General features: G+C 35.7%; 2 protein-coding genes and 1 long non-coding RNA gene across 3 annotated transcripts; 2 read left to right on the top strand and 1 right to left on the bottom strand.

The window, feature by feature from the left end:
- Nucleotides 1-1,923: 1,923 nt before the first annotated feature.
- On the bottom strand, nt 1,924-20,966 carry LOC145584964 (uncharacterized protein At4g15545-like). The gene is made up of 10 exons (XM_081641744.1): nt 20,577-20,966; nt 20,421-20,489; nt 17,484-17,534; nt 17,267-17,327; nt 17,064-17,138; nt 16,702-16,962; nt 16,249-16,294; nt 16,096-16,174; nt 15,058-15,181; nt 1,924-2,192 (listed from the first exon to the last, which is right to left on the bottom strand). The coding sequence occupies exons 1-9, from the start codon at nt 20,838-20,840 to the stop codon at nt 15,089-15,091; spliced, it is 999 nt and encodes a 332-aa protein (XP_081497870.1). The 5' UTR covers nt 20,841-20,966; the 3' UTR covers nt 1,924-2,192; nt 15,058-15,088.
- On the top strand, nt 10,381-13,682 carry LOC145584963 (uncharacterized). Its single transcript, XR_014100469.1, has 4 exons — nt 10,381-10,515; nt 11,213-11,413; nt 13,343-13,396; nt 13,494-13,682. It is a non-coding gene; the product is annotated as an uncharacterized LOC145584963 (long non-coding RNA).
- A 2,667-nt stretch (nt 20,967-23,633) lies between the features above and the next one.
- LOC145584965 (SH2 domain-containing protein B-like) lies at nt 23,634-27,298 on the top strand. The gene is made up of 5 exons (XM_081641745.1): nt 23,634-23,990; nt 24,089-24,333; nt 25,099-25,221; nt 25,376-25,468; nt 26,671-27,298. The coding sequence occupies exons 3-5, from the start codon at nt 25,204-25,206 to the stop codon at nt 26,914-26,916; spliced, it is 357 nt and encodes a 118-aa protein (XP_081497871.1). The 5' UTR covers nt 23,634-23,990; nt 24,089-24,333; nt 25,099-25,203; the 3' UTR covers nt 26,917-27,298.
- The last annotated feature ends 247 nt before the right edge of the window (nt 27,299-27,545 follow it).

Consider the following 27,545-nt stretch of genomic DNA (forward strand, 5'->3'; position numbering starts at 1 on the left):
ATTGGGGCAAAAAAATTTCAATAACGTGGAAAATGATTTTCCACTCCAAATTTTACATTTTAATGTTTTATACCAAACCAAACAATGTAAAATGGAAAAACATTTTTCAGTGAAAATATTTTATGCCCTACCAAACGAAACCATAACATACACTAAAAAGGCGAAGTATGATCTACTTAATTATAATACGAGTATTTCAATGATAATACACGCCCTCGTAATAGCACACAAAAAACAATATCATAATACCCCGAACTCCTCTTATACCGGCTATCAATTAAAAAAGCCTCGTATTGGCCCAACCTAATTTTAGCTTAGGGCTCCGGCAACTTCACATTGCTGCACGTTTCTTCAGAGGACTGAATCTTTAGACTGCTAAACTTGGTCAGCATAAAATCACTGGAGAAATCTTATTAGAATCTTACCCTTTTTCAAATGGAAATAACCAAATATCTAAATATGTAATCTTTGGAAAATTTCTTTCTGTAATATCAATAAAATATACTTGTATATCATTGGGAGTCTTCTTTTTAAACTTTTTCATACGGATTTGTTACACTTTTTGTATACAAGCGTCATCTTTATTGCTTGAAAACATGAGAAATGTTGGCCCTAAAATAAATATATGGTTATTTGATCAAAGATTTGCTTCCCAGGGTGAATATTTCACCCTTACATGAGAACCTATGATATTCTTATTCTTATTAAAACATGATCTCATTTAATTTGACTATCAATATTAAGATCAGCTTTTCACAATCATAGAGTGCAAAATAAGCATAATAATTTATTTTGAATTTACAAAAATTATTGTTTCGAACAATAATAATAGAGTATAAAACATATTCTTGGGCCTCAAGCCCTCAACTATCAGCTTAAACTTAAGCTTTTGGTTAAAGCCCAAATATATGTTTAATACTCTATATCAAATAAAAATACATATAAAGTTTTAGGATAAGATTTAATAGAGCAATATTTAATTTTTTTTTTTTAAAAAAAAAAGGTTAATGTGACCGAGAGTATAGTAAAATTTATTGAAAAAGTAGATTATACACCGTAGAATGGTAGAAGACAGTAAGGTATTTTTTATGAATGTGAGTAAAAACTCAATGTTTAATTTAAGTAACAAAAAGCGAGATGTGTTTAAATAATAATGAAATATTTTACAAATAGAAAGTTTTCAAATTAATATGAGACAACTAATATGTAAAAGTGTTCAAATTATTGTGGAAGAAGAAAATATTCTAAAGGTGCGTAAAGAAAGTGAGGCCTTAAAATGATTTGAAAAAAATTGTAAATATTTCTTTGTTACCAGCTAAAATAAGATATGAAAATGTTAATAAATAAATAAAAAGAGCTACTTTAAAAAAAATCTTTTATAAAAATTTTGTTTAGACAATTATGTGGGACTATAGAACAGGATTATCAATCTCCAATTCTCCACCAAGCCAAATGTAGTACCAATGTACCATTTGTTTACAGTGTAGGGTCCGTCAACAAGGCAGCTTGCGAGAATCCACAGGCTCTGGGAGCCACGGCAGGAATCTTACGCCCTTAACTATGGCTCATGGGTTTTTACACCCTGTACAATACACCCGTTATATACAAACATAAACTTGCAAGCATCTTCACTAATATAAAGCATCGGACGTTATATACGGATTACAATACCCATCTTACGGAAGGGATTGTAGACACGAGTCAAAGACTAAAAATCATTACCTGAAAACACCAATCTAACAACAATTACGCTAAATAAGTCACAGCAGGTCAGGCAAAACCGCAAAACTTTACTCTTCATCCATGTCAGGATACAATGCAAGGAACTAGAACCTTAACAAGCTAACATGTTCACGAATTTTAACGTCTTGACATAATATATGCATGCAGTTATGATTTTATTGGTCTTGCAATTGCAGGAAGTAATAAATAAGCTTTCATCAGAAAAAAATTTCGCTTCAAGTAAATCTACAATCAGGGCAAGTTCCATACAGATCTAACTCTTCTCAATTTTGCAGGCGACACAAAGTAGAAACAATTTATTTACATTGTATAACCTGCATGAAAATTGTACAATGATGTTGATAACAATCATCCTTTCTATAAATAAATTACATTAGCTTCTCATTTTTACATCGCACGAGTAAGCAGATGACATTCAGCAAGCAGCTGGAAGACGTTTGAACAAACACCTGCAAACGGCGACCAAGTTGGCCTAACATCAACAACTAGCAACACACTGGAGCAAAATAATTCAAATAAATAGAAATGAATTGATATGCAACAATTTTACTTCATCAATGTCATGATTCATTCAAAAATAATAATGCAGGATCTAAGTGTATGTATGTGGTATATAGAATAGTTGATGAGCAATCTTTTTAATTACAAAATTGATTGCTAGAGATCATGCGCACCTGACATTAATTGTTATATTAATATTTCTTTACGCTACAAATTGAAATTATGCACATTTACTCTTACTAGTGTGTGCATGAGTGAGTATAGGAGTGAAGGAGGCACCAAGGGCTTTGTATAGAAGCACGACAGCACGTAAAGTATAGTAACTCATGTAATCATATGCAAAGCTAGAGCGTCACTGACATGCTACATTTCATGCACTTCTAAGCATACATTTTTCTGCCCATACATAAACCTGGGATTGAGAAATTTAGATGATGGAGCATTTAATCTGCGTACATGAACTGGCAATTATTAAAATTGATACTACCTCCAGCTGAAATAATAGGTCAATTTTTTTCCTTTAATGTGTGAAAATAATATGACTGCTAGATGACCTCCTCCCCCTTACATTACAATTAGGTATTTCCTTAAATCCAAAAAAAAAAACAATCACCAAGCAACCGAAGCTGACAGCAAGGAATTACAAAGCAAAACAAGAAACTGCAAGAAATTTAGTAAAAGGGCATAGAGGAACCTAGCAGAATAGAGAAAGAAAATTAGCGGCCCAGATATTTGTATTGCAATCAGTGTAATCACAATACAATAGCCTTCATTCGAGAGGAAGGAACTCTCCCAACAAGCTTCCACAATATTTTCTAGATACCTCCCTCTAATCCTGTTGTCAGTATTTATAATCATACTTAAGCCTAACAACTAAATTATTACAGCTAATGCAGGGAATCAAAATAACAAACTAATTCCAGAATTACTCTTCTGCCCTAAAGCATAACTAACTTCTGTCCAGCTCATCTTCAAGTGTCAGCTGGCCTAATCTTGGGCCTTCTCCTTGCATAAGTGAATCGGACCTCCGGCCTAGGGCCTTCTCCTTGCATAAGTGAATCGGACCTCCGGCCTAGGGCCATCTCTAGCAATACCTCCCACCCAAAGTTTCACCTTGTCCTCATGGTGGAAACAAGGGAACCTAAGGTTAACTTCATCGAAGAATTCCCAAGTGGCGTCGAATTCCTGCAGCCCTTTCTATTGTATCAAGACTTCCATTGCAGCCTGGGAATGCCTCACACCAAGGACAGCCTCTGGCTCCACCTCCAAGATCAAGTCAGCAGACAAGTGCACAGGTAACTGTGTTGAAGACTGATGAGTGCCCAAAGCCTTCTTCAACTGGGAAATATGGAAGACAGGGTGAATCTTGGCATGAGGGGGTAGCTGAAGCTTGTAAGTGACACTCCCAATGCGCCCCACCACAGGATAAGGTCCATAAAAGCGAGGGGACAGCTTGTCATTGGACCTCCGCACCAAGGATTTCTGCCTATAAGGCTGCAACTTCAAATAGACCAAATCTCCTACACTAAAAGAGCCATCTCTCCTTCCCTTATTTTCATAGTACCTCATATAGACTTGAGCTTGAACCAGATGGTACTTTAGCTCATCTAACATTGCATCTCTTTCTTGCAGCTGCTCTTCAACAGAAGAGACAGAGGTGCTGCCACCAGAAAATCTGATCAAATGGGGTGGATCACGCCCATACAGTGCCTTGAAAGGAGTGCAATTCGTGGCGGTATGAAACGAAGTATTATACCAATACTCTGCCCAAGGCAACCAACGAGCCCAACCATGAGGTTTGCCGTTCACAAAGCACTGTAGATAAGCTTCAACCCCTTATTGACCACTTCGGTTTGCCCATCCGTCTGAGGATGATAGGCTGTACTGCGCAAAAGATGAGTGCCTTGAAGACGGAATAGCTCCTTCCAAAAAATGCTTAGGAACACTTTGTCCCTATCCGAGACAATAGAGTTTGGCATGCCATGAAGTCTGACCACCTCGGAGACAAAGCTCTGGGCCACAGTTTGGGCTGTGAAGGGGTGCTTAAGGGAAATAAAATGGCCATACTTAGTTAGTCTGTCCACTACTTCTAATATGGTATCCCACCCCAAAGACCTAGGCAGCCCTTCAACGAAATCCATGGAAATGTCTTCCCATACCCTCTCTGCTGAAGAAGGCCCAAAGGAGACAGAGTGGAGGTCTTATTTTGCTGACAAACGTGGCAATGCTGCACATAATCCCGAACATCCTTCCTCATGCCGAACCAAAACCACTCTCCAGCAAGTCGTTGGTATGTTTTCAAGTCCCCAGCGTGCCCTCCAACCACCGAATCATGATACTCTTTAAGTAGCTTGCTTGTGAGCTCACTGTGTTTAGGAATTACTATCCTCCCCTTGTACTTAAGTACACCATTGTCTAAACAAAACCACTTAGGAACTGAGTCTCCAGCTTGAATTTGCGCAATCAGCCGCTGTAGAACAGCATCTTTCTGGATGAAGGACTGTACAAAGTCCCACCTGAGACCACAAGAGGACACCATGTTCAAGAACTCAACATCAGGGGAGAATTGCCGGGACAAAGCATCAGCTACCTTATTCATAGGGCCGGGTTTATAGTGAATGTCAAACGTGTAACCCAGTAGTTTGCTGACCCATTTCTGATAGGCCTGACCAACTTCTCTTTGTTCAAGAAGGTACTTGAGACTCCGTTGATCCGTTCTCACCACGAAGTGCCGGCCAAGCAAATAGTGCCGCCACTTTTCAATGGCAAAGACAATAGCCATTAACTCTTTCTCATAGATGGGTTTACCCCGATTCTCACCCCCAAAATTTTGCTAAAGTAAGCAATAGGATGCTCAGAAGTAACACAGCGCCCAGCCCATGCCCCGAGGCATCAGTCTCCAAAACAAACGGGAGAGAAAAATTTGGAGTTGCAAGAATTGGGGCATTAACCATGGCACCCTTAAGAGAATTGAAGGCCTTGGTAGCAGCTTCTGTCCATCCAAAGCTATCCTTGCATAGCTGATGAGTGAGCGGCTTGAGCAATGAGAGCGTAGCATTGAATAAACTTCCTGTAGTAGCCCGTGAGGCCAAGGAAGCCCCGCAACTCCCTCAAATTCGAGGGAGGAGGTCAATCCACCATAGCTTGGACTTTCGCCGCATCCACCTCCACTCCGGCTGCCGAAATCACATGTCCGAGATAGGCAACCCGGGTTTTCCCTATTTCACATTTTTTGTAATTGGCATACAACTGATGTTCTGCCAAGACTTGCAACACCTGTTGCAAGTGAACCAAGTGAGTTTCTTCACAAGGGCTATAAACAAGTATGTCGTCGAAAAAGACAAGAACGAACTTGCGGAGAAAAGGCTGGAAAATCTCATTCATGAGTGACTGAAAAGTCGCCGGAGCATTGGTTAGCCCAAAGGGCATGACCAAAAATTCATAGTGACCCTCGTGGGTCCGAAAGGCCGTCTTATGCACATCCTCCGCCTTGACTCGAATCTGGTGGTACCCAGATTTCAGATCGAGTTTAGTAAAAACAGCTGACCCACCCAGTTCGTCTAATAACTCATCGATTATGGGAATCGGAAATTTATCTGGAACTGTTTCCTTATTCAAAGCCCTATAATCGACACAGAACCCCCACAAACCATCTTTTTTCTTTACTAACAACATCGGGCTCGAGTAAGCACTTGTAGATGAGTGTATTATGCCTGCACTCAACATATCAGTTACTAATTTTTCTATTTCATCCTGACTGGGGGTAACGATAGGGTCTAACACTTATTGGGTTAGCACCACTGCGGAGCACAATAGCATGCTCAATTTGTCGCTGTGGGGGCAGCCTTTGCGGCATATTGAACACCTGATGGTACTCATGTATCACCGGTCGAAAGATTGCTGGAACCCATGGTGCGTCCTCCTCCACTACTCGCTCCATCAGATTAAATTCCAGCAAAAAACCTTGCCCCTCTTTATGCAGATTTTTTAGCATGGCTTTCAATGAAATTCCCGTTCTCCCCAGCTGGGCATCACCCCTCAGAGTCACGATCTCACCACTAAGTTGAAATTTTAGCGTTGAGTCTTCCAATTAGTGGTAGTGTTACCCAATTTCTCCAACCATTGAATTCCCAGAATAATGTCGGAGTTACCCAGAGGCAAGATGAGGATGTCTTCCACGATCGTCACCCCTTGAAGGTCTAGCACGACCCCCCTGCATTCCCCTTCCCCCTGAACAGACTCTCATGTTCCAGAGTGACCCCAAAATTCTTGCTGTGAATAGGGGTAATCTGCAGATGCTGTGCTGCGGAGGAAGAAATGAAATTAGGCGTGGCCCCTGGGTCAACCAACACCACCACGGAGCAGCCGTTGACAGTACCGGAGAGTCTCATGGTTTTCGGCCCTGTTAAACCCATCACCGAGCTCAAGGAGACCTGGGTTTCGAAGAGAGGTGTTGGTTCTATGGAGGGTGGTGGTTCAATGGGGGTCTCAAATTGAGTTTCGGCCATGAAAAACTCACCTGAGTCGTCGTCGGCCTCGTCATCCACCGTGAGAAGCACGCTGAGTCCACGGCGCTGGCATCGATGATTCAAATCCCACTTACCATCGCAGCGGAAACATAGTCCCTATTCCCTCTTTTGCTGCAGCTCCTTCTCAGACAACCGTCGCAGTTCTCCAGTTCTCCGGTGAGTCTCGTGGTGGGATTGCGGGTGGCAAACGGCTGGAGGGTAGAATTGTGGTTGGGGATTGTGTTTGGGGTTGTGTTTGGGTTCGTATATGGGGTAGTGTTAGGGTAGGATCGTAGGTGTGGGTAAGGGGTTTTCCAAGTGGGTAGGGCCGAGTTCTGGGATTTGGGATTTGGGCTTTGGGCTTAATTTCAGCTTCTCCTCAATACGCATGGAAAGTTCCATAGCCAAATCTAAAGTGGGTGGGCCTTGTATCCGGACCTCGACCCGAATATCTTCTCGGAGTCCATTTATATATTGACCCTTTGCAATTTCCTCTAGCACGCCTTCAATGGGAGCAAGGAGCTTGATAAATCGACGGAAATAATCAGCCACCGATCCCGACTGTTGATGAGCGAGCCACTGCTCGTGGAGCGACCCCGTAGCGGTGGATCTGAAGTGGCGGAGAAGCAGTTTCTTCAGGGTGCCTAGCTGGCCACGGTGTGCCTCCGGTGCTCCCATTGATACCACAGCAACACATCACCATCAAGGGCGACGATCGCCGCCTCTAGCTGATCCTCTTCCGACAGACGGTAGAAGTAAAAGAAACGTTCTGAGAATCCAGCCATACGGATTCACCCCATCAAAAATCGATAAGTCAAGTTTCCTTAATTTCCAATTGGACTGACCTCCCTGAAAACCACCATCTCCATGGTCTAAGTGGTTTTGCGATGAGAAGGGGTTGTCCCATTGATAGCTGGAGGGTTCACCAGCTTGCGACCCCTTGGTTAGAGAAGACCGCATCTCATATCGCATCTTCTCCTGACCCGCAGCAAGCTGGTTGTTAATGTCAGACTTGTAAGTAGCCATAACGGAGGAGATTTCCCAAGCCACTCGCCCAGGGATGTCGGCGATCTCCTGCTCAAGTAAGTCTAACCGCTGACCGTGATTAAGGCAAGCCATATTCTTCTCCGGCCAAAATCGTCACCGCTTTATACCAATTTGCAAGAAATTTAGTAAAAGGGCATAGAGGAACCTAGCAGAATAGAGAGAGAAAATTAGCGGCCCAAATATTTGTATTGCAATCAGTGTAATCACAATACAATAGCCTTCATTCGAGAGGAAGGAACACTCCCAACAAGCTTCCACAATATTTTCTAGATACCTCCCTCTAATCCTGTTGTCTGTATTTGTAATCATACTTAAGCCTAACAACTAAATTATTACAGCTAATGCAGGGAATCAAAATAACAAACTAATTCCAGAATTACTCTTCTGCCCTCAAGCATAACTAACTTCTGTCCAACTCATCTTCAAGTGTCAGGCCTAATCTTGGGCCTTCTCCTTGCATAAGTGAATCGAACCTCCGGCCTAGGGCCATCTCTAGCAGAAACACAGAGATCTGATGTTTCTTTATCATCCCGATCCTTCTAGGTTGCCATTATTGTTAACAAATACAGCTTCAGCCAAAGATAATTACGTAAAACACTGGCCTCGTTAACCTCTTTATAATTTCCATTGCACAGCTATGTTTTTGTCTATTTTCTGGAATGCAACCAATGTGACCACAACCCCCCACAATCAGTACAAGTATAATAGGAATACTTGCCGGAAAAAACCTTTTAAAAGCACCAAAAAAAAAAAAAATCCTTTTAAAACTGTTTTGGCAAACAAAAAACCATCAATTTGCATTTTGTGTCAAAAGATACCTTTGTGTACTTTTTTGGCGTACACTATCATTTTCAAGCATTGACTTCTTTTTCTTATGTGCACCAAAAGAACTTGTTATTTGCACCCAATGTTACTAAAATCGGGATTCGGATCGTAGAATCATACGATCTCAATCCACCTAAACGATGTAAATCGACGGTAAAATCGCAATGTTATAGAATCGCTCATAAAATCGGTTGAATTAAGGTCTGTTAACATTTACTGAACTGAGCTGAAACTGAAATAATTGGAGCTGAGCTAAACAGAACTGAATAGAGCTGGATGAATATTTTATGAGAGAAGGAAATTAGGAACTGAACTGATTGGAACTGAAATTTAGCTGAATGAACAGGCCCTTAGTTAGAATCGGTACCGATTCTAATGATTTCACTCCTGCAAAAAGCCTGATTTTCCGAAAACCATAACTTTTGATTGCGAAGTTGGAATTAGATTAAAATATATCATTGGAAAGCTCTTGAGGTCTACTTTCTAACAAACTTGGTCCTGTACCCATATCATTTATTACCTCCGTTTCATATTTTTTTGCAACTTTTGCAAAAACTGGATGTTACACATTATTTGCAATTAATATTTTCTTTGCTTTTTACGTTGTCATTTCTCTCTATCTCTCTATTCATCACATGCATTCTTATTTTTCTCTCTCTATCTTACACTCACAGACAAATTTTGCCTAAAAGTCCGTACACCCTTCAAAGTTGCAAAAAATGTGAAACAAAGGTAGTACATATTTTATGTTATAGCCTAAAGAGTGGAAGGGTGTCATAGTTGAGCCTAACTTTAGTCAATGACTTATATATTATTCAATATAAATCATAATAAAGCTTATGAAACATCAATTTAAATAACTTTTACAATTCTATCTCACCATTTAATTTTTGTCGGCATAAGAATGTATTCATGAGTCTTATGCACTTAATTTTGGGCATATAAAAACACTTTTATAACATGAATTTATTATAGTTGTCATTCTTTAGCTATCTCGTTAAAATTAACTAACTTGACACTTAGTTTTCTATTATCATTGGATTTTTTTATTAGGGGGAACAATTTTACGAGTCAACAATGTTATTTTTTTCATAATTTAACAACAATTGTCTTGTACTCTCATGGTTAAGAATGTGTACTAATAATCTGACTTTATAGTTTATAGTAACCGTTTGAGATTTGCGCGTGCGAAATTACTTCTTAAACTATTTTATACTTGTATTGTCGATATTATGTTATCAACATTATATATTACTATCATTCTCATTCCTTGAAAAATATATATGTCGTCATTAGTTACATTTTGAAGCTCAATTTTACAATTTTGTAGAATGTACGGTTCTACGATTCGATTCTACCCAACTCATCGATTCAAAGTAGAATCCCCATTCTGATAACTAGGGGTGAGCACAAATTTCGGGTACCCGGTCTTGGAACTGGAACCGGTTAGGACCCGACGGGTCCGAACCCGGACCCTGTACCACCGGTTCCAGTTCCAAAATTTAGGACCCGGTAGCAACCATTTCCAATTCCGGGTCCAAATATTTTGGACCCGGTACCCACTGGGTACCCGGTTAAACCAATTCTGGTACCGGGCACCCGGCATTGGATCCAACAATAACGGGTACCCGGTTACTGGTACTGATTTTTTTTAACCTTAGTAGGATTTTATAATACCCAGATAAATTAGGCTCATTTATTAAAAAGTCCAATATGAGGAAAAACCCTAGTTCATTTCTCATTTTTTCAGCCACCACTTCATTTCACTCTCTCTCCTCTCTCTAGCTCTTTCAATTTTCAAAATTTAATCCCTCGATCTCTCAAAATCTCAAGTTTAATCTTTGTTCATCGGCGTCATACAATCTTCCATGGTCATCTAAGCGAATTCGAGGTAATTTTTGTTTAATAATGTTCGTTTTACTTGAATTTTTTTTTGTTTATCAAGTTATTTTAGTTTAAATTTGTTCATCTAATCTTTGTGCGAAAATGTTCATGTGAGACTGATTTTTTTATTTTTATATTTAGTTGTTCACCTTTGTCCGTTTTATAATGTTTGTTCTAATTTGTAACAAAATTTGTTGTTGATGATTTGAGGTGAATATTATACGAATTTGCTTAGTATATGAGATTAGATGAACAAATTTAATATCAAAAATTTGCTTAGTATACGAATTTGCTTAGTATATAATTTGTAACAAAATTTGTTGTTGATGATTTGAGTTGCTAATTGGTGCAACAATTATTCGACCCTATTACCATACGAGATTACTAATTTACTAGTTAGTAGTACTAGTTAGTGCGTAGGTTTAGTCAAGTGTTTCCAACTTTTCATGTCCATTAATACAATTTTCCTACATTTTATTTTTTAATTTATGAATTATACTATATGGCTTGTTATAATTAATTAATTATTATAGTATGATTTTTATTACCAATTTGCTTAGTGTTGGATGATTGAAGGTTGGGTAGTGTACATATAGCTACCTGGCAGAATTTATACTAGTTATTGTTAGTAGGCTTGTTGTTCTTTCATTCCTTTTGGTGTAAAATTGTATATTTTTGTTACTAACTATAATTTTTCAAACTAGTAATGAGCGAATCTGAATCTGAACGAGGCCCTATGGATGATGAAAGTGATGCCGGTGGAAATGGGAATGCAACAAACAAACAACCAAAGGTTGGTGACAAAAGGAAGTCAGAGCTATGGAACCATTATTGGGACATTAGAGATCCGGAAACAAATAAAATTGTTCAAGTCAAATGCAAGTATTGTGAGAAACTTTTAACAGGTAATACTAATAATGGCACTTCATCACTAAAAAAGCACCTTAATTCATGTCCAAAGTTCCCTGCTAATATAGACAAGAAGCAAAAACTCATTTCTGTTTTTAGAGCTTCTCCATCCGATACTACAGTAGTCTCTAATTGGGAATTTGATCAAAATTCATGTAGACTTGCATTGGCTAAAATGGTTATTGTTGATGAGCAACCATTCTCTGTAGTTGAACGGGAAGGCTTTTGATACTTTTGTCATGTTGTTGTCCCTCAATTTCATATACCTTAACGTTTTACGGTGCAAGAGATGTGAAAAATTTATTTGTTTGTGAAAGTGAAAAATTGAAGAACACTCTTAGAGGTTTGAGATCAAGAGTTGCTTTAACAACTGATTGTTGGACTTCAATTCAGAATTTTAATTATCTTTGTTTGACTGTTCATTTCATTGATGATAATTGGAAGTTGCACAAAAGGATTTCAAATTTTCGGTTAATGGATAGTCATAAAGGTAAAGAAATTGGGAAAGTTGTTAAGGCATGCATTCTTAAATGGGGACTTGAGGATCGATTAATGTCTTTAACCGTTGATAATGCAAGTTCTAATGATGTGGCAATCGGATTTTAAAAACAAATTTTCATGAGAAACTTGTTCTAGAGGGGTCACTTTTTCATATGAGATGTGCTTGTCATGTTCTAAATTTGATTGTGAAAGATGGTTTATCTAGCGTTAAGACTTCAATTGCTCGTATTCGTAGTGCCGTTAGATATGTGAGGAGTTCACCTTCTCGAGCTAAATTGTTTGCACGCTCTTTTATGCTTGTTAAAGTTTCTTGTAAAGGCTCGATTTGTCTTGATGTATCAACTAGATGAAACTCTACATTTATCATGCTTGAAACCGCATTGAAGTTTGAAAAAGCCTTTAATAGGTTTAAGGAAGATGATCCCGATTTTAGTAAGGAACTTAAGGATGGAGTTCCCACAAAAGAAGATTGGGTAAATGCTAAAGTGTTGGCTTTGTGTTTGAAGCAATTTAATGAGTCTACAAAGAAGATGTCGGGAAGCCTGTATGTCACTTCAAACATGCATTTTCATGAGATTTTGGGTGTGTTAAACTCTTTGATAGAATGGGAAACCTCTACAAATTTAGATATTCGTGTTATGGGTAAGCAAATGAGGGAAAAGTTTGATAAGTATTATGAAGATCTTGGTAAGACTAATATCATGATGTTAGTTTCGATTGTTTTAGATCCTCGGTATAAGCTTAGGTTTTTGAAGTATTCTTTTAAAAAGCTTTATCCTAATGACTATGCCAAGGTGGATGTTATGTGTGATAATTTGTATGATATGCTCCGGAAGTTGTTTAACCATTATGATGCTATTGTTGCTTCTTCCTCTTTCAAGAATGGTGCTCTTGATTCAAATTTTTTTAGTATGGATAATAATGGCCAAGAAAATTCAAGTTCATCAGATAATGAGCAAATGAAAAAGTTTTATGATGAATTTGATGAGGAGGAAGGTGAATGTTTGGTTGAAAAATGTGAATTGGATAATTATCTTGAAGAAGTTCGAGAAAAAAGGGTTGAAGGGAATATGTTTGATATTTTGCAATGGTGGAAGGAAAAAAGTGAGAAATACAAAGTATTAGCAACAATGGCTATGGAGATTTTGGCTATACCAGTTTCTACGGTTTCGAGTGAGTCTGCATTAGTACATCGGGTCGTGTACTTGATCAATTTCGTAGTAGTTTGGGGCCAAAAACTGTGGAGGCTTTAGTTTGTGCTCAAGATTGGCTAAGAGCATCAAATATAAGTGTAGACATTGAGCGCTTTCTAGAGGATGTTGAAAAATATGAAGAAGGTATTGCCATTTATCTTAGATGTTTTAATTTATCTCTTAAATTATTAGGTCTCTTACTAATCGTGTTTATAATTTTTATTTTTACAGAGTTGGATGATAGTGGGCTTACACAAGTTGATGATATTTTAGGAAACAATTGATGTAAATGTCTATTTTATTATCTTCTTTCTTAATAAAATTTTATGCTATATTAATTTTTTACTCACTAATTTTATTTTATTTTATTTTTGTTTTACAGGGAGTTAGAATAGTGAGGTTTGTGCTTGGATCCATCATTGGATGAATCAAATGGCTTGGAGCTTTTATTATTACTTTTGTATTGTGTAGTGGAGTTTTATATTAGTTGGTTGTTTGTATAAAGTTTTAATTTTATGGAACTTTTTCGGGGAACTTTTAATTTGTAATTTATATGTATTTTTAGCTTTAATGTGCACTCCTATTAATAATTATGTGTATAATATTATGTGTGCTATAAATTAAGATTGTACAGGTTGTTAAAAGTGCGGGTTTACATATCATAGAAACATAGCAGATTAGCAATTTAGTAGGAACAAAGTGAAAAAAAAAAATGTTAAAAAAAATACCGGGTACCCGGTCTTGGAAAAGTGACCTTTCTACCGAAAATGAGCGAGATTTGAGACTTGAAAAAGAGCTAGCAAAATGATGATCATATTCATCAAGTTCAAGGCCTATGAATCAAGGAAGCTGATTTTTATTTAAATTTTCTTTTTGTGAAAGAGACGCACCATCACCAATCTACATGATGAAGAAAATATATCAGTGGTGAAGAGAATATGTGTAGCTTAATAGATAATGAAGGTTGTCTCACTATGTTTAATAAGTGAGTCTCTCATTTAATAAAGTTCCTTTAGCAAGTGGTTTAGACCTGATTTGCAAAATCCTGAAAAAAAAAGAGGACTTCATAGAATTGGGAGGACCCAAGATAAAAACACAAGTCGTTACAAGACATTTGGTGTGAATGATACACAAGTCATAGTTGAACAGCTTCTAAACAACCTCTAATTAACTTAGTACTTAAGTCACTTCACAACCATAAGTTTATTATTAGTCTTTCATCAATTAATGTTTTGGCATCCCAGTCTTATTCTCTTAGGCACTATAAAAGAAAAAAAAAACTGAAAACATGGGAAGATAAATGTCCCAAGTTTTCCGTTAACCTCTTGTATCATCGGCCTTGTTAACAGTTAATCCATAGGTAGTCAGATTTAAGAATAAAAGGAAAGTGAACAAAATGATATTATCAAGCCAAAGAGAAAGATTATTTCCCTTTCGTTTTGTGAGCGTGAAGCACTCTTATACTACCACTGTTCTTGTATAGTCTTGATGTTAACTATTCTCAAGGAAATTATGGCAGTTGGAAAGAGACTATTGATGAGGTGAGTGAAATAAGATAAAATAGATAAAGTAAAAAAGAGTTATAAGATGGGATGGTTTAATATAAGAAAAAGGTGGAAAAAGTAAGAGAGTAGAAAATTACAAGCATTGTGGGGTAAGGGGGGCAGGGGAGTATATGGAATTTGCCAAATATAGATTAAAGTAAAGCTGTAAGGAACTTTGAAGAACGAACTAGTGAGGAAAGTGTTTAAAAACATTTAGGAACAGAGGTCATACATTTTTAGATAAAAACAAAAAAGGGGAAATTTTCCCTCAAAATCGTTATAGCTAAGAAAAATAAAAATTTGGGCACACTGTTTGAAATAAGGATTGATAATTATCTAGTTCCAAAATATACACAAATGATGATAAAAATAAGTCAACAAAGATAAATAAATTTGGCATACCACAAGGCTTGAAACTGCATGTTTGCAAAAACTAGTTCACATTGCGGTTGAGCAGCCCTTGGAATGAGAGGTAAAGATCTTTGTTATCTGTACCTAGTATCTCTTCTGCTTTCCGTAAGGTTTCCTGATATGAATACGAACACAGGAGTATGTGATTTGTCTGCTTTAATCAGCAATATAAAGAAAATGGCTGTTCCTATCTCTATGCTTCGGTCAAAGAAATTTCACAAACACCAAGAAGCCCGAATTGCCTAAACATTTTCTGATTATCTTTCTTCCTTGATTCTTCTTTTACTGACTTCTATAGAATAAGAGAGAGAGAGAGAAAAAAAAAATCAAAGGCTTATAGCTCATAAACTTGGTTCCTTTCACTAAAAAGGGCTGACAAATGATCTTAACTAAATAAACAGTTACAGGTTACTAGAAGCTCACAATTACAGGATCAGATTTAGCTCAACAACAACAACAACAAAGCCTTAGTCCCAAAATGATTCGGGGTCGGCTAACATGAATTGTCATAAGGAATCGCTCAATATAAAGAAACGAACATGACAAAACCATCATTTAGAAGAGTTTTAAGAAAGGTGAGTAAAGTGAGTAAACGAAAGAGCTTAAGAAAAATTAAGAGAGTTTTAAAGGTAAATCAAGAATAAAATTCAAGAAAGTTTTAAAAGAGTGGTTAAAACGTTCAAGTTGAAAACAGAAGGTTTGAGAAAGCTTTAGCAAAGGAAAACAATACAGTTCATGAAACTTTAGTGGGCCAAAATAAAATTAAAAACGAAAATAAACTTCAAAAGTATATTTAAACAATTCAGGTCGTTGACATGAATTTTCTCCCTCCATACCGCCCTATCCAACACCATATCCTCCTTAATCCCCAAGGCACTCATGTCATTCTAAATCACCCTCTTCCAAGTTTAGCACATGTTAAGTAAATGTACAACTAATGTTTATTAATAAGGCTTACGACTCTACATATTTACTAGATAGAACCAGCCACACTAAGGGTAATGCTTCTTGAAATACAGCTAGTATTACCTCTCGTGATTGCTTGTGATCATTTAGTTGCTTAATATTCGCCAGGAAAGCACTAAATTGCTCATATGACAATCGACTCCTGATACATAAAAATTTTAGATAAACGTTCATAAACACAGTGAATTATTGTTTTAGATAGAAAACAGAACTCACCGAGCCTGGCGGAAAAACTCTTTCCCATCGATTCTAGGGGTTCTACCTACATTGTTAAGAGCAGCTTCAAAATGAGTAAACAAAATAATAACACAACAAACCGTATATGAATACAGAAGTTATTCTCTCATGTACGCAACACAACACCACAGACCACAAAGAGACAAGCTAGCAATAAGAATGGTCAGATATACAACAATGAACACAATCCATAGGTGTAGAGATGGAAACAGAAGTAAAGTGGATAATCCGCTCAGATACAGTTCTTGGTCATTCAGCTAACTAACATTTCAGAAGATAGGATATATTGCTAAAAAATTTCAGTAGTATCCAAAAAAAAACAAGAAACCTTTGAGCATTGGTAACTTGACACAAAATTGGAATTATTGCATAGATTGACTTTATAGAAAGATAGCAAATCAATCAAAATTCATAGGTAAGAAAATCCCATACTTGGCAAAGCCCGAGCACGAGGTGGTGAGTTTGCTGCTGATGATTGCTGACTTGACGGATACCATGATGACAGTGAAGTTCGTCCATCATACTGCATTTTAGTAGGAGTTGTTGCCCCAGAGTCTTTCTGAGGAGACCCAACAGCGGAATAAGATCTGGGGGAACCAGTAGTTGAAATAACTTTGGGTGTTCCAGTAGGAGTCAGCCGAGGGGTTATTTGATAAGGAGTCGATGAAAATCGTTGGCCAGTTTGTTTCACAGCTACAGAACCAAAAAAAAAAAATGTCATTACGAAAGAGATGCTAAAGCACACAGCCAAATGAGAGTCCAAAAATATAATCTGAAAAATAGAAGCAACATACATTCATTGCTTGAGTATCTGGATTCTGTGGTGCTATTATAAGAATAGTGTCTTGTGTGGCCATTAGCACCGTCAGCTTCAGACAGTAGTCATATTAAGAAATACATAAGTTCCTCATACGAAGATATCACATTCACACAACATTACCAGATCTCATAAAACTAATATGAACTTAACAAAAAAATTAAGAGCTGAATACAGTACCTTTGTCTGGATAGGCTCTTGGAACTGCTTGATCACAGGTCCCAATATCAACAGTTTCAGTCTGCCATTCATAAAACATATACTCATTTATTGCTACAGTTAATATAGATCACAAAACAAGATACACATTTTGGTGATATCAATCAAGCACAATTTGGGAATTCAGAGAGAAACAACTTCCATAATAAATATAAAAAAATAAAAAATAAAAACTTACAGAAGAATCTTCACTGAGTGATTGCATCAGTTGTCTCTTGAATGTCTCCAGCTGCCATATAAGGGAAGGACTTAAATATGGACTGATGAAATCCACTATGCACAAATTTTAAGGTTAAACCAAACCTTGATAAATCATTTTTAAAGCAAATGAAATAAGGAGCTGCAGATGTTGAATTACACGTAGTGCATGCTAATAGAAGCATGTTCTGGTTCAACAGCCCATATGATGAAAACATGATACCAAACATCTCATCAAAATAGAAGCTTAAAATATTGTTCTCTTACATATAGACCAGAGACAGAAATTGAGGTCATAAATTAACAAACTCCTAATAATTAACAACGAAGGCTGCACTTAGTTTCCTTTCGATCTATGCCTGACTTTGAAAATCGAAATTGGGGCAAAACACTCATTGTCGTAGCATACTAGCATTAGGGTCATTTTGCTGATTTATTCTCTTTTTTTTTCACCTTTTTGTAAATTTATTATTACTTTGTTAATTTCTATAACCATCAACATCAATCAATTTTACTAATATTTTGATTTTCTATGTTTACATGAATACATGTCTTTAATAATTTCACATTACTTTATTGTATAAATTTCTATCTGATGTATGTATGTATTAATGTTGGATTTCAATATCTGCTTCTATTATGTTGTTACTATTGGTAATGAGGTTAATCATCCAGATTCTCAAAGCATATTTAGTAAGATCCAAACTCAAACTTGAACTTGGATTATTGGATTAGTTTGTTGATCAATTTAGATTAAGATCCTACCAAGTCTAGCTCGAATCCAACCCATAGGATGTAGCCATTCCTAATTACAGAAAAAGGACAAGGAATCTTCACAAAGTTGCCAAAAAGCCTACTACAAGTTAATCCAATTCCTTTAAATTTTTTACACACAAAGATGCTAACAAACTACAAGTTAATCAAATTCCCTAACTCCATAAAAATAAAAATAAAATAAAAAACCATATACTCCACGAGATTTCCACCACAGTATTTCTTAAACACGTCTTCTTCTCCAAAGACATTCTAAACACCACATTCTGAATAGAAGTCAATCAATAATCAATAATATTCGAAGGACAAACCATTTCTCATTATTCAAGATATAAATAGCTTACTCCATTGACACTGGCTTGTAGTTTATACATAGTTTTTTTTTTCCAACGTTTCTTTAGCCACTATGAACATAATTTGTCTTCACTCTCTTCTTCCCCACAAAACAAGTACATAATTATGTTCATATGTTGCCATATGAACCCCTTTGACAAGCTAGTTGGTATCAAGTACATTCAAGCTACAAGTGAAAATCTATTCTAAGATGTAAGTTTATATTGGTAGTTTTGGCAAGTTCAACGGTCTATGAGGAGGCTAGTCAATAAAAAATAAAAACCAAGCTAGCCTAGACCCCAAGGGTATATCTCAATGGCAATTCATGAAACAATATTGATAGTATTTTAACTAACATATCCCCATCCCCCACCCCCCCCCCCCCCTTCAAGCTTCACTATCCCACATTTCTCTCTTAACCAGCTAACCGTCTTACGAATGGCAAATGATCCCTCTTTCCTCCTATTCTAAATTTCTTCATAAATTTCTTATACTCCCTCCGTCCCCAAAACTTCAACCCTTTTGGCCTAATTTTAGTCCCAAAATGATCGACCCATTTGCATTAAAATACCTACCAATTTACAACAATATTTGTGCAAAATTAGCTTCCCCGTATAAAATTTTGTTTTTTCATGTATTTTTAATACTTTATCTCTCTACTTTTTTACAAACCCCATCTACATTTATCTTTCTAATATGTTTTTATTTCTTTTTATTTAAATTTCTTAACAGCCGCGAAATCAACCCAAAAGGGTCGAAGTTTTGGGGACAGAGGGAGTAGTAAACATAAAGGACATCAACGCTCCACATATTCAAACAAAAATTCTTGCAAACCATTATTAATAGCAATTAATTAACCAATGAAAAAAAATGAAAAAAAAAAAAAAAAAAAAAAAAAAAAAAACATATCTATACAATACACTAAAGCAAAACCACTCTATAAAGTTTCCCTTCCAAAATTTTCCTCCTTGAAACATCAAGAATTAAAATCTACAATGGAGATTAATGCAATGGTTGTACTTTTTTAAGGGGAATGAGGCGGGCCCCACAATACCCATGGGTAGGGAGGCAATGCGAATCGAACCCAAGACAAAGCCGTAGGAACCAAAGCTTGCTCCGGCTGAGCTAATACATAGATTTTAGTTAATTAATGCTCAAATTTTTAACAAATGCATTAGAAATTATAGCTTGACATAAAGATAACCAATTTTTTAATAAACCAACTAGTATGGTTACCAATTTTGATTAAATTGTTTCTTTATGAAATATATTATCATTTTTTTTTTTACAAAATGAAATATATTATCATCGATTATATATGTTATGCATAAATGTTAAAAATTATGTTACTAATTGATAAAGAGTATAGAAAGATATTTTTAATACTCTATTGTTTATAAAATGTTAATTTTATTCCTCTTATTTTTTTTTTCAAACTGTTTATCTCGTATTTCCTTTTTAATTGATGCATGTCATTTATAGTTATATTTATATGTATAGATGACATCAATTGTTATTGGCTAAGATGGTTAGGAAATATATCTTGTTTCTTTTTAATTGTTATCGATTTTAGGAACGCTTTTTAATATATAAGTATAGATAGATATAGATTAAATGCACCAGAAATCACACATTGACTCGTGTGGTAGGATGTAACCAAGTTCAATTAGAATTTAGAGTGAAAAGTTCCAAAAATAAATGCTAGACTACAATTTTCCTGCCCCAATCGAACATACTTCGTATGATACAGAAATAATCAAAAATCACAATTCCACCAATTTCAAATTCCAAATGAGAGAGAAATTCAAACCTTTCCCAAGTCCCGGTTCAATTTCTTCACAGTCCCGGACAACGAATCTCTCTCCTGTACTAATTTCATCTTCAAAAAACCAAACATAAACCAAATTCAAAACCCATATCAAATTACAAAGAAAAAAAACCAAAAATCAGAGGAAATTATTCATACATTTTCATCAAGAACAAGCTTCAACCGAGAATCAGCTTCCTGAAAAACTTGCTGAAGGCGAGAAGCTTTCTCCTCAAGTTCAAAAATATGGCGGTCTTGATCAGAAACCTTCTGCTTAAGTAGACTAGTTTCAGACTCAAGATTCGAGACTCGAGAAGCAATCGCCATTGAAGTAATTTTGCGAGCTAAATCAAGCTGGTTATAAGGATCTGTAGGAATGACTGCTAAAACTTCGTCAGGTAGGTGAAAATCCGGCGCCTCCATTGCTCCGGCGTTGAGCAAAACCCTAGAAATTGGTGAGAAATCGAGAGGAGAGAGAGAGTGGGTGAGAAAATTGGAGGAATGAAGTGTGACGATAGCAGAATAAACAAGTGACGCTTGGGTAATGGATTCTGGATTGTTTGCTTGTGTTTGGGTTATAGTGGGGGCGATGCTTAAAGAGTCAACTGCAATTTGAGGGGTATTTTGGTCAGATTTTGGACAAAGTTTTTAAGGGTTTAAATTTTGAGTGTTTCCCTCCAATTACTGTTTTGATTTGGAGGTAGGGAACGAGCGTGCTAATTAATTACTCCCTTCGTGTTTTTTTAAGTGTTACATTCATCAAATTTGGTCGTGTTTTAATAAGTGTTACATTTTCTATTTTGGCAAAAAGCTACATTAAAATATAATATCTCTCTCCTCTCATGGTCCCCACCCAAACCCATTACTACTTTTTTTATTATATCTTTCTTCTCACATTCATTACTTTTCAATAAACTATTAACTCTACTATTTTTCTTTTACAATTTTTTAATACTCCAATTACCCCACTTACCTCTTACGGAGTATTTTATTTAAGTCAATTAAATTGCCTAAAACTATGTGTCGGTCAAACTATAACACTTAAAAAAACAGGGAGGGAGTACACAAACTTTTACAAAAATCGGGTGTACTATAATTATTGTACATCCATTATAAAGATAGTCTAAAGTAATCAAAAATTACCACTGAAATGAATAAATGTTACCCAATATGCATAAAAGTTACCCAATACAAATAAAAATTATCTACGTTTTACTAGTAAAGAACCACATTTTAAATGACTACAAATCAATTATTAGTGATTGAATGTAATTAAATTACCTTAATAAAACTTTTCTTGTTGTCTATTTATATAAAAATTGTATTATGTGTAAAGTTACTCAAAAAAAGACAAAAAGTTACCCTAAAATTAGCTTAAAAATTACCCTTATACTGCTCGATGTACATTAATATTAGTGTAAACCGGGTTTATACAAAAGTTTTTCAATTAATTATTGTTTGTCGCCATTTTTGAAATTTATTATTCCGTACCTCTTTTATGGCTTTATTGTTATATTCCGTACTTGATTATGCCCCCATGTCATGCACAATAATTTTCACTACTCCCTCTACATTTAATAAGTGTTATATTTTGACCAACACATAGTTTTAGGCAATTTAATTGATTTAAATAAAATAAGAGGTAAGTGGGGTAGTTGGAGTATTAAAAAATTGTAAAAGAAAAAATAGTGAAGTTAATAGTTTATTGAAAAGTAATGAATGTGAGAGGAAATATATAATAAAAAAAGTAGTAGTGGGTTTGAGTGCGGACCAAGAGAGGAGAGAGACATAATATTTAAAGGTAATTTTTTGCCAAAAAAAGAAGTGTAACACTTATTAAAACACGACCGGATTTAGTAAGTGTAACACTTATTAAAACACGGAGGGAGTATTTATTACATTATTAGTTTATCACTATATTTAATTTTACTGAATTATAATAATTATTGAATTGCAAAATAATATAATAAAAATCGTAATAAAAATAAAATTATATCCCTTCATCCCTAAATTAAAAGTCTCTTTCTCTTTATTATGTGAGTAATAAATACTAGAAAGAGATTTTGTATTAAGGGACTGAGGGAGTATCATACTAAAGACAATAGTGGGGGTATTACATGCAAGACTAATAAAATAATTATGGATTACGCTACAAAGTTATATGAAGGAATATAAATGTTATTGCATAGTAATAGATAAAAAAATAAGAAGTAATATTTTGTTGAATATGTATAAATGTAATATAATTACCAAAGTAATGGAAATATTATTGCAGAGTATTAAATATTCTTTAAGAAGGTTTCGGGAAAAAAAAAATTTGCGCAATTTATTTTGAAAAGAAGATGACATATGTCATTCCTGGTATCACCTTTATTATAATGATATATAATAATATATTGTTATAGTTACAGATTTAGGTGTTAAAAGTCAATTTGATACAATATAACATAAAGATTTTTTTTTCGTACTATAAATTAAATCCATGTAATTGTAATATAACATAAAAATATCGCTAATAATACTAATATTAGTAGTAAGAAATCTAAGAATCATTATTTCTATTATAATGTATGAATTAAATATATACATAGTATAATTTTATTATCTTAAATAAGTTGTCAACCAAAAAGATATAAAAAGAAAAATAAAATTAACATTTTTTTTTTATTTGGAAAGTGTTTTTTGGAGAAAAAAAACGACACCAACACTAGTAGAAAATTAATTGGGCACCGAGTAATGACCACGAATTTTCAAAAATTAGTGGGGAAAAAAATGGGCGGAATTGGAGAAAAGAGAATTGACACCGATTCAAACCAAAGCGGTGCCAAATTACTTAGGGGGTGTTTGGTTCAAGCATATTAGGTATAAGGTATGAGTTTGGAATGACCAAAACCCATACCTTGTGTTTGTTTCTTGAAATTTCATTTTTCAAACCCATACTTCAAACCCCCAAGGTATGGGTTTTTGAAACCCAAGGGAGGAGGTGGGTATGGCTCATACCCATACCTTTAGGTTTAAAATTAAAAGGAAAACCATCATTCCTAGATAAAAACCAAACACATGAAATCAAGTATCAAGTTCCAACCCCATACCACCCAGGTTTCATTCCTCGTTCCAAACCCATACCATTGTTTGAACCAAACGCCCCTTTAAAGGGCACCGGCTCAAACCGGTGGCATTTACAATTTTTTTTTTCTCTTTGTAAACCCTCGTTCAGTCTCAACTCATCTCTCTCTTGTTCTCGCCCCCCCTATCTGCTTCTCACCATCATCGCCGCCGCCATCTATCTCTCATCTGCTTCTCTCTCATTCTCAACAACCATCATCGCCGCCGCCATCTATCTCTCATCTGCTTCTCTCTCGTTCTCTCTCTTGCCTTAGTTAGGGCTCATTGATGTTTGTTAGGGCTCATTGATGTTAGTTAGGGCTCAGTTGCAAAATCTCCCCTAAAACCACAAAACTCCGGCGAAAGCTCAACAATGGCGGACGGAGGCGACATGGAAATCTCTCTCGAAAAACTCCCTATCAAACGCCTCGAAATCATCGAAGAATCCGTCGCCGAACGCATTTCCCCGTACTTTCTCTTTCCTCCATTTATGTAATAGCTTAATTTGACCTAATTTTTTCGGCAATTTTTGGTGATTTTGATTTTAATTTGTGGAATTTTCTCAGCGAAATTGAATACGAAGTGAAAACGGTGAATTTGATCCGGCGAATCGACTTCGCTTGGGCGTTGGAGAGAGATGCGAAGAAGCAGAAGAAGACGAAAGAATCGCAAGAAGAAGAAAATCGGATGAGAGAAGATGAATCCCAACACAGACAAGCTTATACGACGCATGACCATGGTTGGGACTTGTGTTGCTGCTTACTTACTGTTAACCGCTGATTATGGTCCTCAACCCAATGTTCTTGACCCTGTAAGCTCCTTCTTTCCCATTTTTTTGTATTTTTCTATTGATTATAGAAAAATGGATCATAAAATTGCAAATTATGTGATACCCAGATGTAATTGTTGATCTTTATAGATAAAAGTAGTTATTATATGCTGTGATTGATAATTGATTACTTCCATGATTTGAGTTTCTATTGTTTTTTTCTATTTTATTGGTTTAAGGGAGGAATTGATAAAGCTTTTATCTTTTGGGGGTTTTGTTAATAATGGGTTTAATTGTGACAACGAATCTGAATTTTGTAATGCATGTTTTACTTGAAAATGACTGTCAATTTAGCCTCATTTTGAACTTTGCGATTGGAATTGATCGAATATTTGAATTGGGTCATTTCCTTTGGTTTTATGTAATATCCGCTTGTGTTCTTAATATGTGGCCTTGAGGTTAAGGATTGGTTATAGTTGTGGATTCGATGGCCGAACTCGGCTAGTTATGGAGGTCTCTGACTCCATGGTTTTTAATCTGAAGTGTCAAATTGGTAATAATGATCTACTTGAGTGCTCGTGATTGAGTGATGTATGGAGTAATTTGTTATCTATCTTGCATTTTAGGAGCATTGTTTGGTTTGTTGGAGTATTAGATTGTCAAGGATTATCCTTCTTGCATATAGCAGTATAATGTATGTAATTATAAAGAAAGCCCTCCCATTTCATCGTACTTGGACTATCTTTTCTATACATGTACCTTTGCATTATTGTATTTACCTTAGTTTTGGATTCCCTTTTTCTTCAGAATGGAAACATGGAAAAGGGTAAGATGACCGAAGATGCAAAGCCTTGGCAGTTGGCTGAAATCTTGGAGCCTGTTTAGTGTAGGCTGGTGACTTTACCAGAAAGCATGGACAGTTTCAGCAAGGTTTGTTGGTTGACTCTTAAAAATCATATGCTATTTACATAATTTCTCTCTCTCTTTTTTTTTTTAATCTGAATGTTGCATGCCTCTAGGTTGCTCGACTTCTGATTGAGTGTGGTGTTGATGTTGGAATTTAAATTTAATTTTGCTGTTGCAGGAGCTAGCTTCGATGGTACGAGACGGCAATGGTGCTGTCACAGGACACATTATTTCAACTACAATTGGGGGTAAAAATGGAGAACCTAAACAGGTGTGTTGTATGCTCTGTTTTGGGAATTGGATCTCATTTCACTTGTCTCGAGTTTATAGAGTATGATCATTTTAATGTATGCAAGTGTAGAGTGCACTCACAGACTCACTTGGACTTGCAATTGCAAAATCAAATAGTAAAATGAAGAATGAAATTGAGGACACTTATAATAAATAGAATTATCTACGGAGACTAAAAAAACAAAATAGGAGAATCATGTTGCTATGTTAGTGAGCATAAGTAGACAAATAAGTAAAAGAGTATATAGCTCCAGTAAACCAAGAAAGGTCTTTTTTCCTTCTCCTCTTACATGGGGCAATTTTCATTGATAATATCTTCTATGAAAGACATATTTTGATAGCTTCATCACTTGACATCTTGGCACAGTTGGCAGTTAGTAAAAAAGGTTTTACATGATGAGATTATTTGCATGCAGTTATTTGTCATCTTGTCCTTAATCGATGAAACTGTCTGTCTGTTGTCTGGATCTTCTAGATTTCACCATCATAAAAGTCCTATAGAGTATAACACAATGTTACCTTGTTCTTGGCTTGCCTTCTTGTACTACTAAACTAGTCTACATGTTCCAAGTCACATTTTGTTCACGACCTGGGTTATGTTGGGGGCACAATTTTGTTAGGGAAACCTAGCACCATATAGCTCATGTCCCTCCGTCCTCTGTCCACACTACCTTTGATGAATCTTTGTATTAGAAACACCAAGATATATGGATAGTAGATTAGTAGGAACGATCAGTTGGGAAATGCTATATCTGCATATTAATGCATTAATTGAAGTATAGTACTCAGATTTTGTATGTTGGATATAACCGAGTCTAGCAGCAGGTTTGCTGAATTGAAATGACATTTCCAGGTGTTGATACAAAGGACTAGTGTTTTGTAGTCTATTTTTAATATGACTAGAAATAATAGACATTCATTTATTCATTTGCATAGAAACAGAAGATAATCTTTGTGCATGGCTCTCTGCATTTTTTATGTAATGTATATAGTGGAAACAAAAGAAAATCTTTGCTAGTCTATTTACATCAGAGAATGTGTATATGTAAATAGGAGGCCCACTTAATATATGACTCCGACTTTTTCTTTCTTCTATGTTATATAAGCCCCTTTTCAATGAACAATTAGAAAAGCTCCATTTTGCATATCGTGACTTAGCATTTACATTTTTAATCTTTTCAGGTTGTTGCATCACTTATCTATGCTGATAATTGGGCCCCTATTGAGAAATTAAAAGATGGTGAAGCTCCCCTTTTGACAACTTGCAATGGACTTGAATTTCCATCTGATGATAAATCCAGCTTACCTCAAAATGGTATTGGGCATTTAGAGCTACATCAGAAGCCTGTATGTGAAGCAATACCCAATCCTCCATTAAAGAGAAAGAATTCAGGACAAGATACTCCATTGCCACATACTAAGGCTTAGTCTACTCTGCAAAGATCTGATGAAGAAGGCAGCTCATTCAACGTGTCTGCAACTAAGGTCCTTGGATTTTCCTTGCAATAAAGCTCCTGTTCTGCTACTGTGCAGCTGCATATTGCATGCTCTTTGTTTGTGACCTTGTATTTTTATTTTTATTTTCTTTTGGGACGAAAATTGTAATATTACAACATTTTTTTATGAAAATATGTAAGTTTACATATATGCTAGTGTTTATATATCAACTAGTTAGTGACCCGGGCGATGCCCCAATTTATACATATGGTGATTATAGATATAGTGATATTTCAAACGTTTGGATTTTTTAAAATTATTACTCCGTACTACAAAAGAATCAATTCTTGTATATAACTATAAAATTTCATTCCATGATGTTGTGTTGCTAGAATTTTCTACCTAGAACTTGAAATATTTTCTTAAAATTTTAAATAGCATATATATTGAATAGCAAAGAGCAACAATTAAATCTCGTAAATGTAAAAAGAGTCCTGTCTATATGTCTCATTTTTTTCATCTTGTGATGCATCTTTGTTATCTACTGGGAGTTGTTGTTCTTCATCTGCATCTTCTCCTTACATAAGCTTTTCAATTTCCCTGTACAAATTTATATTACA

Source organism: Chenopodium album, chromosome 16 (assembly GCF_948465745.1).
Source record: "Chenopodium album chromosome 16, dcCheAlbu1.1, whole genome shotgun sequence".
Taxonomy (NCBI): Eukaryota; Viridiplantae; Streptophyta; class Magnoliopsida; order Caryophyllales; family Amaranthaceae; genus Chenopodium; species Chenopodium album.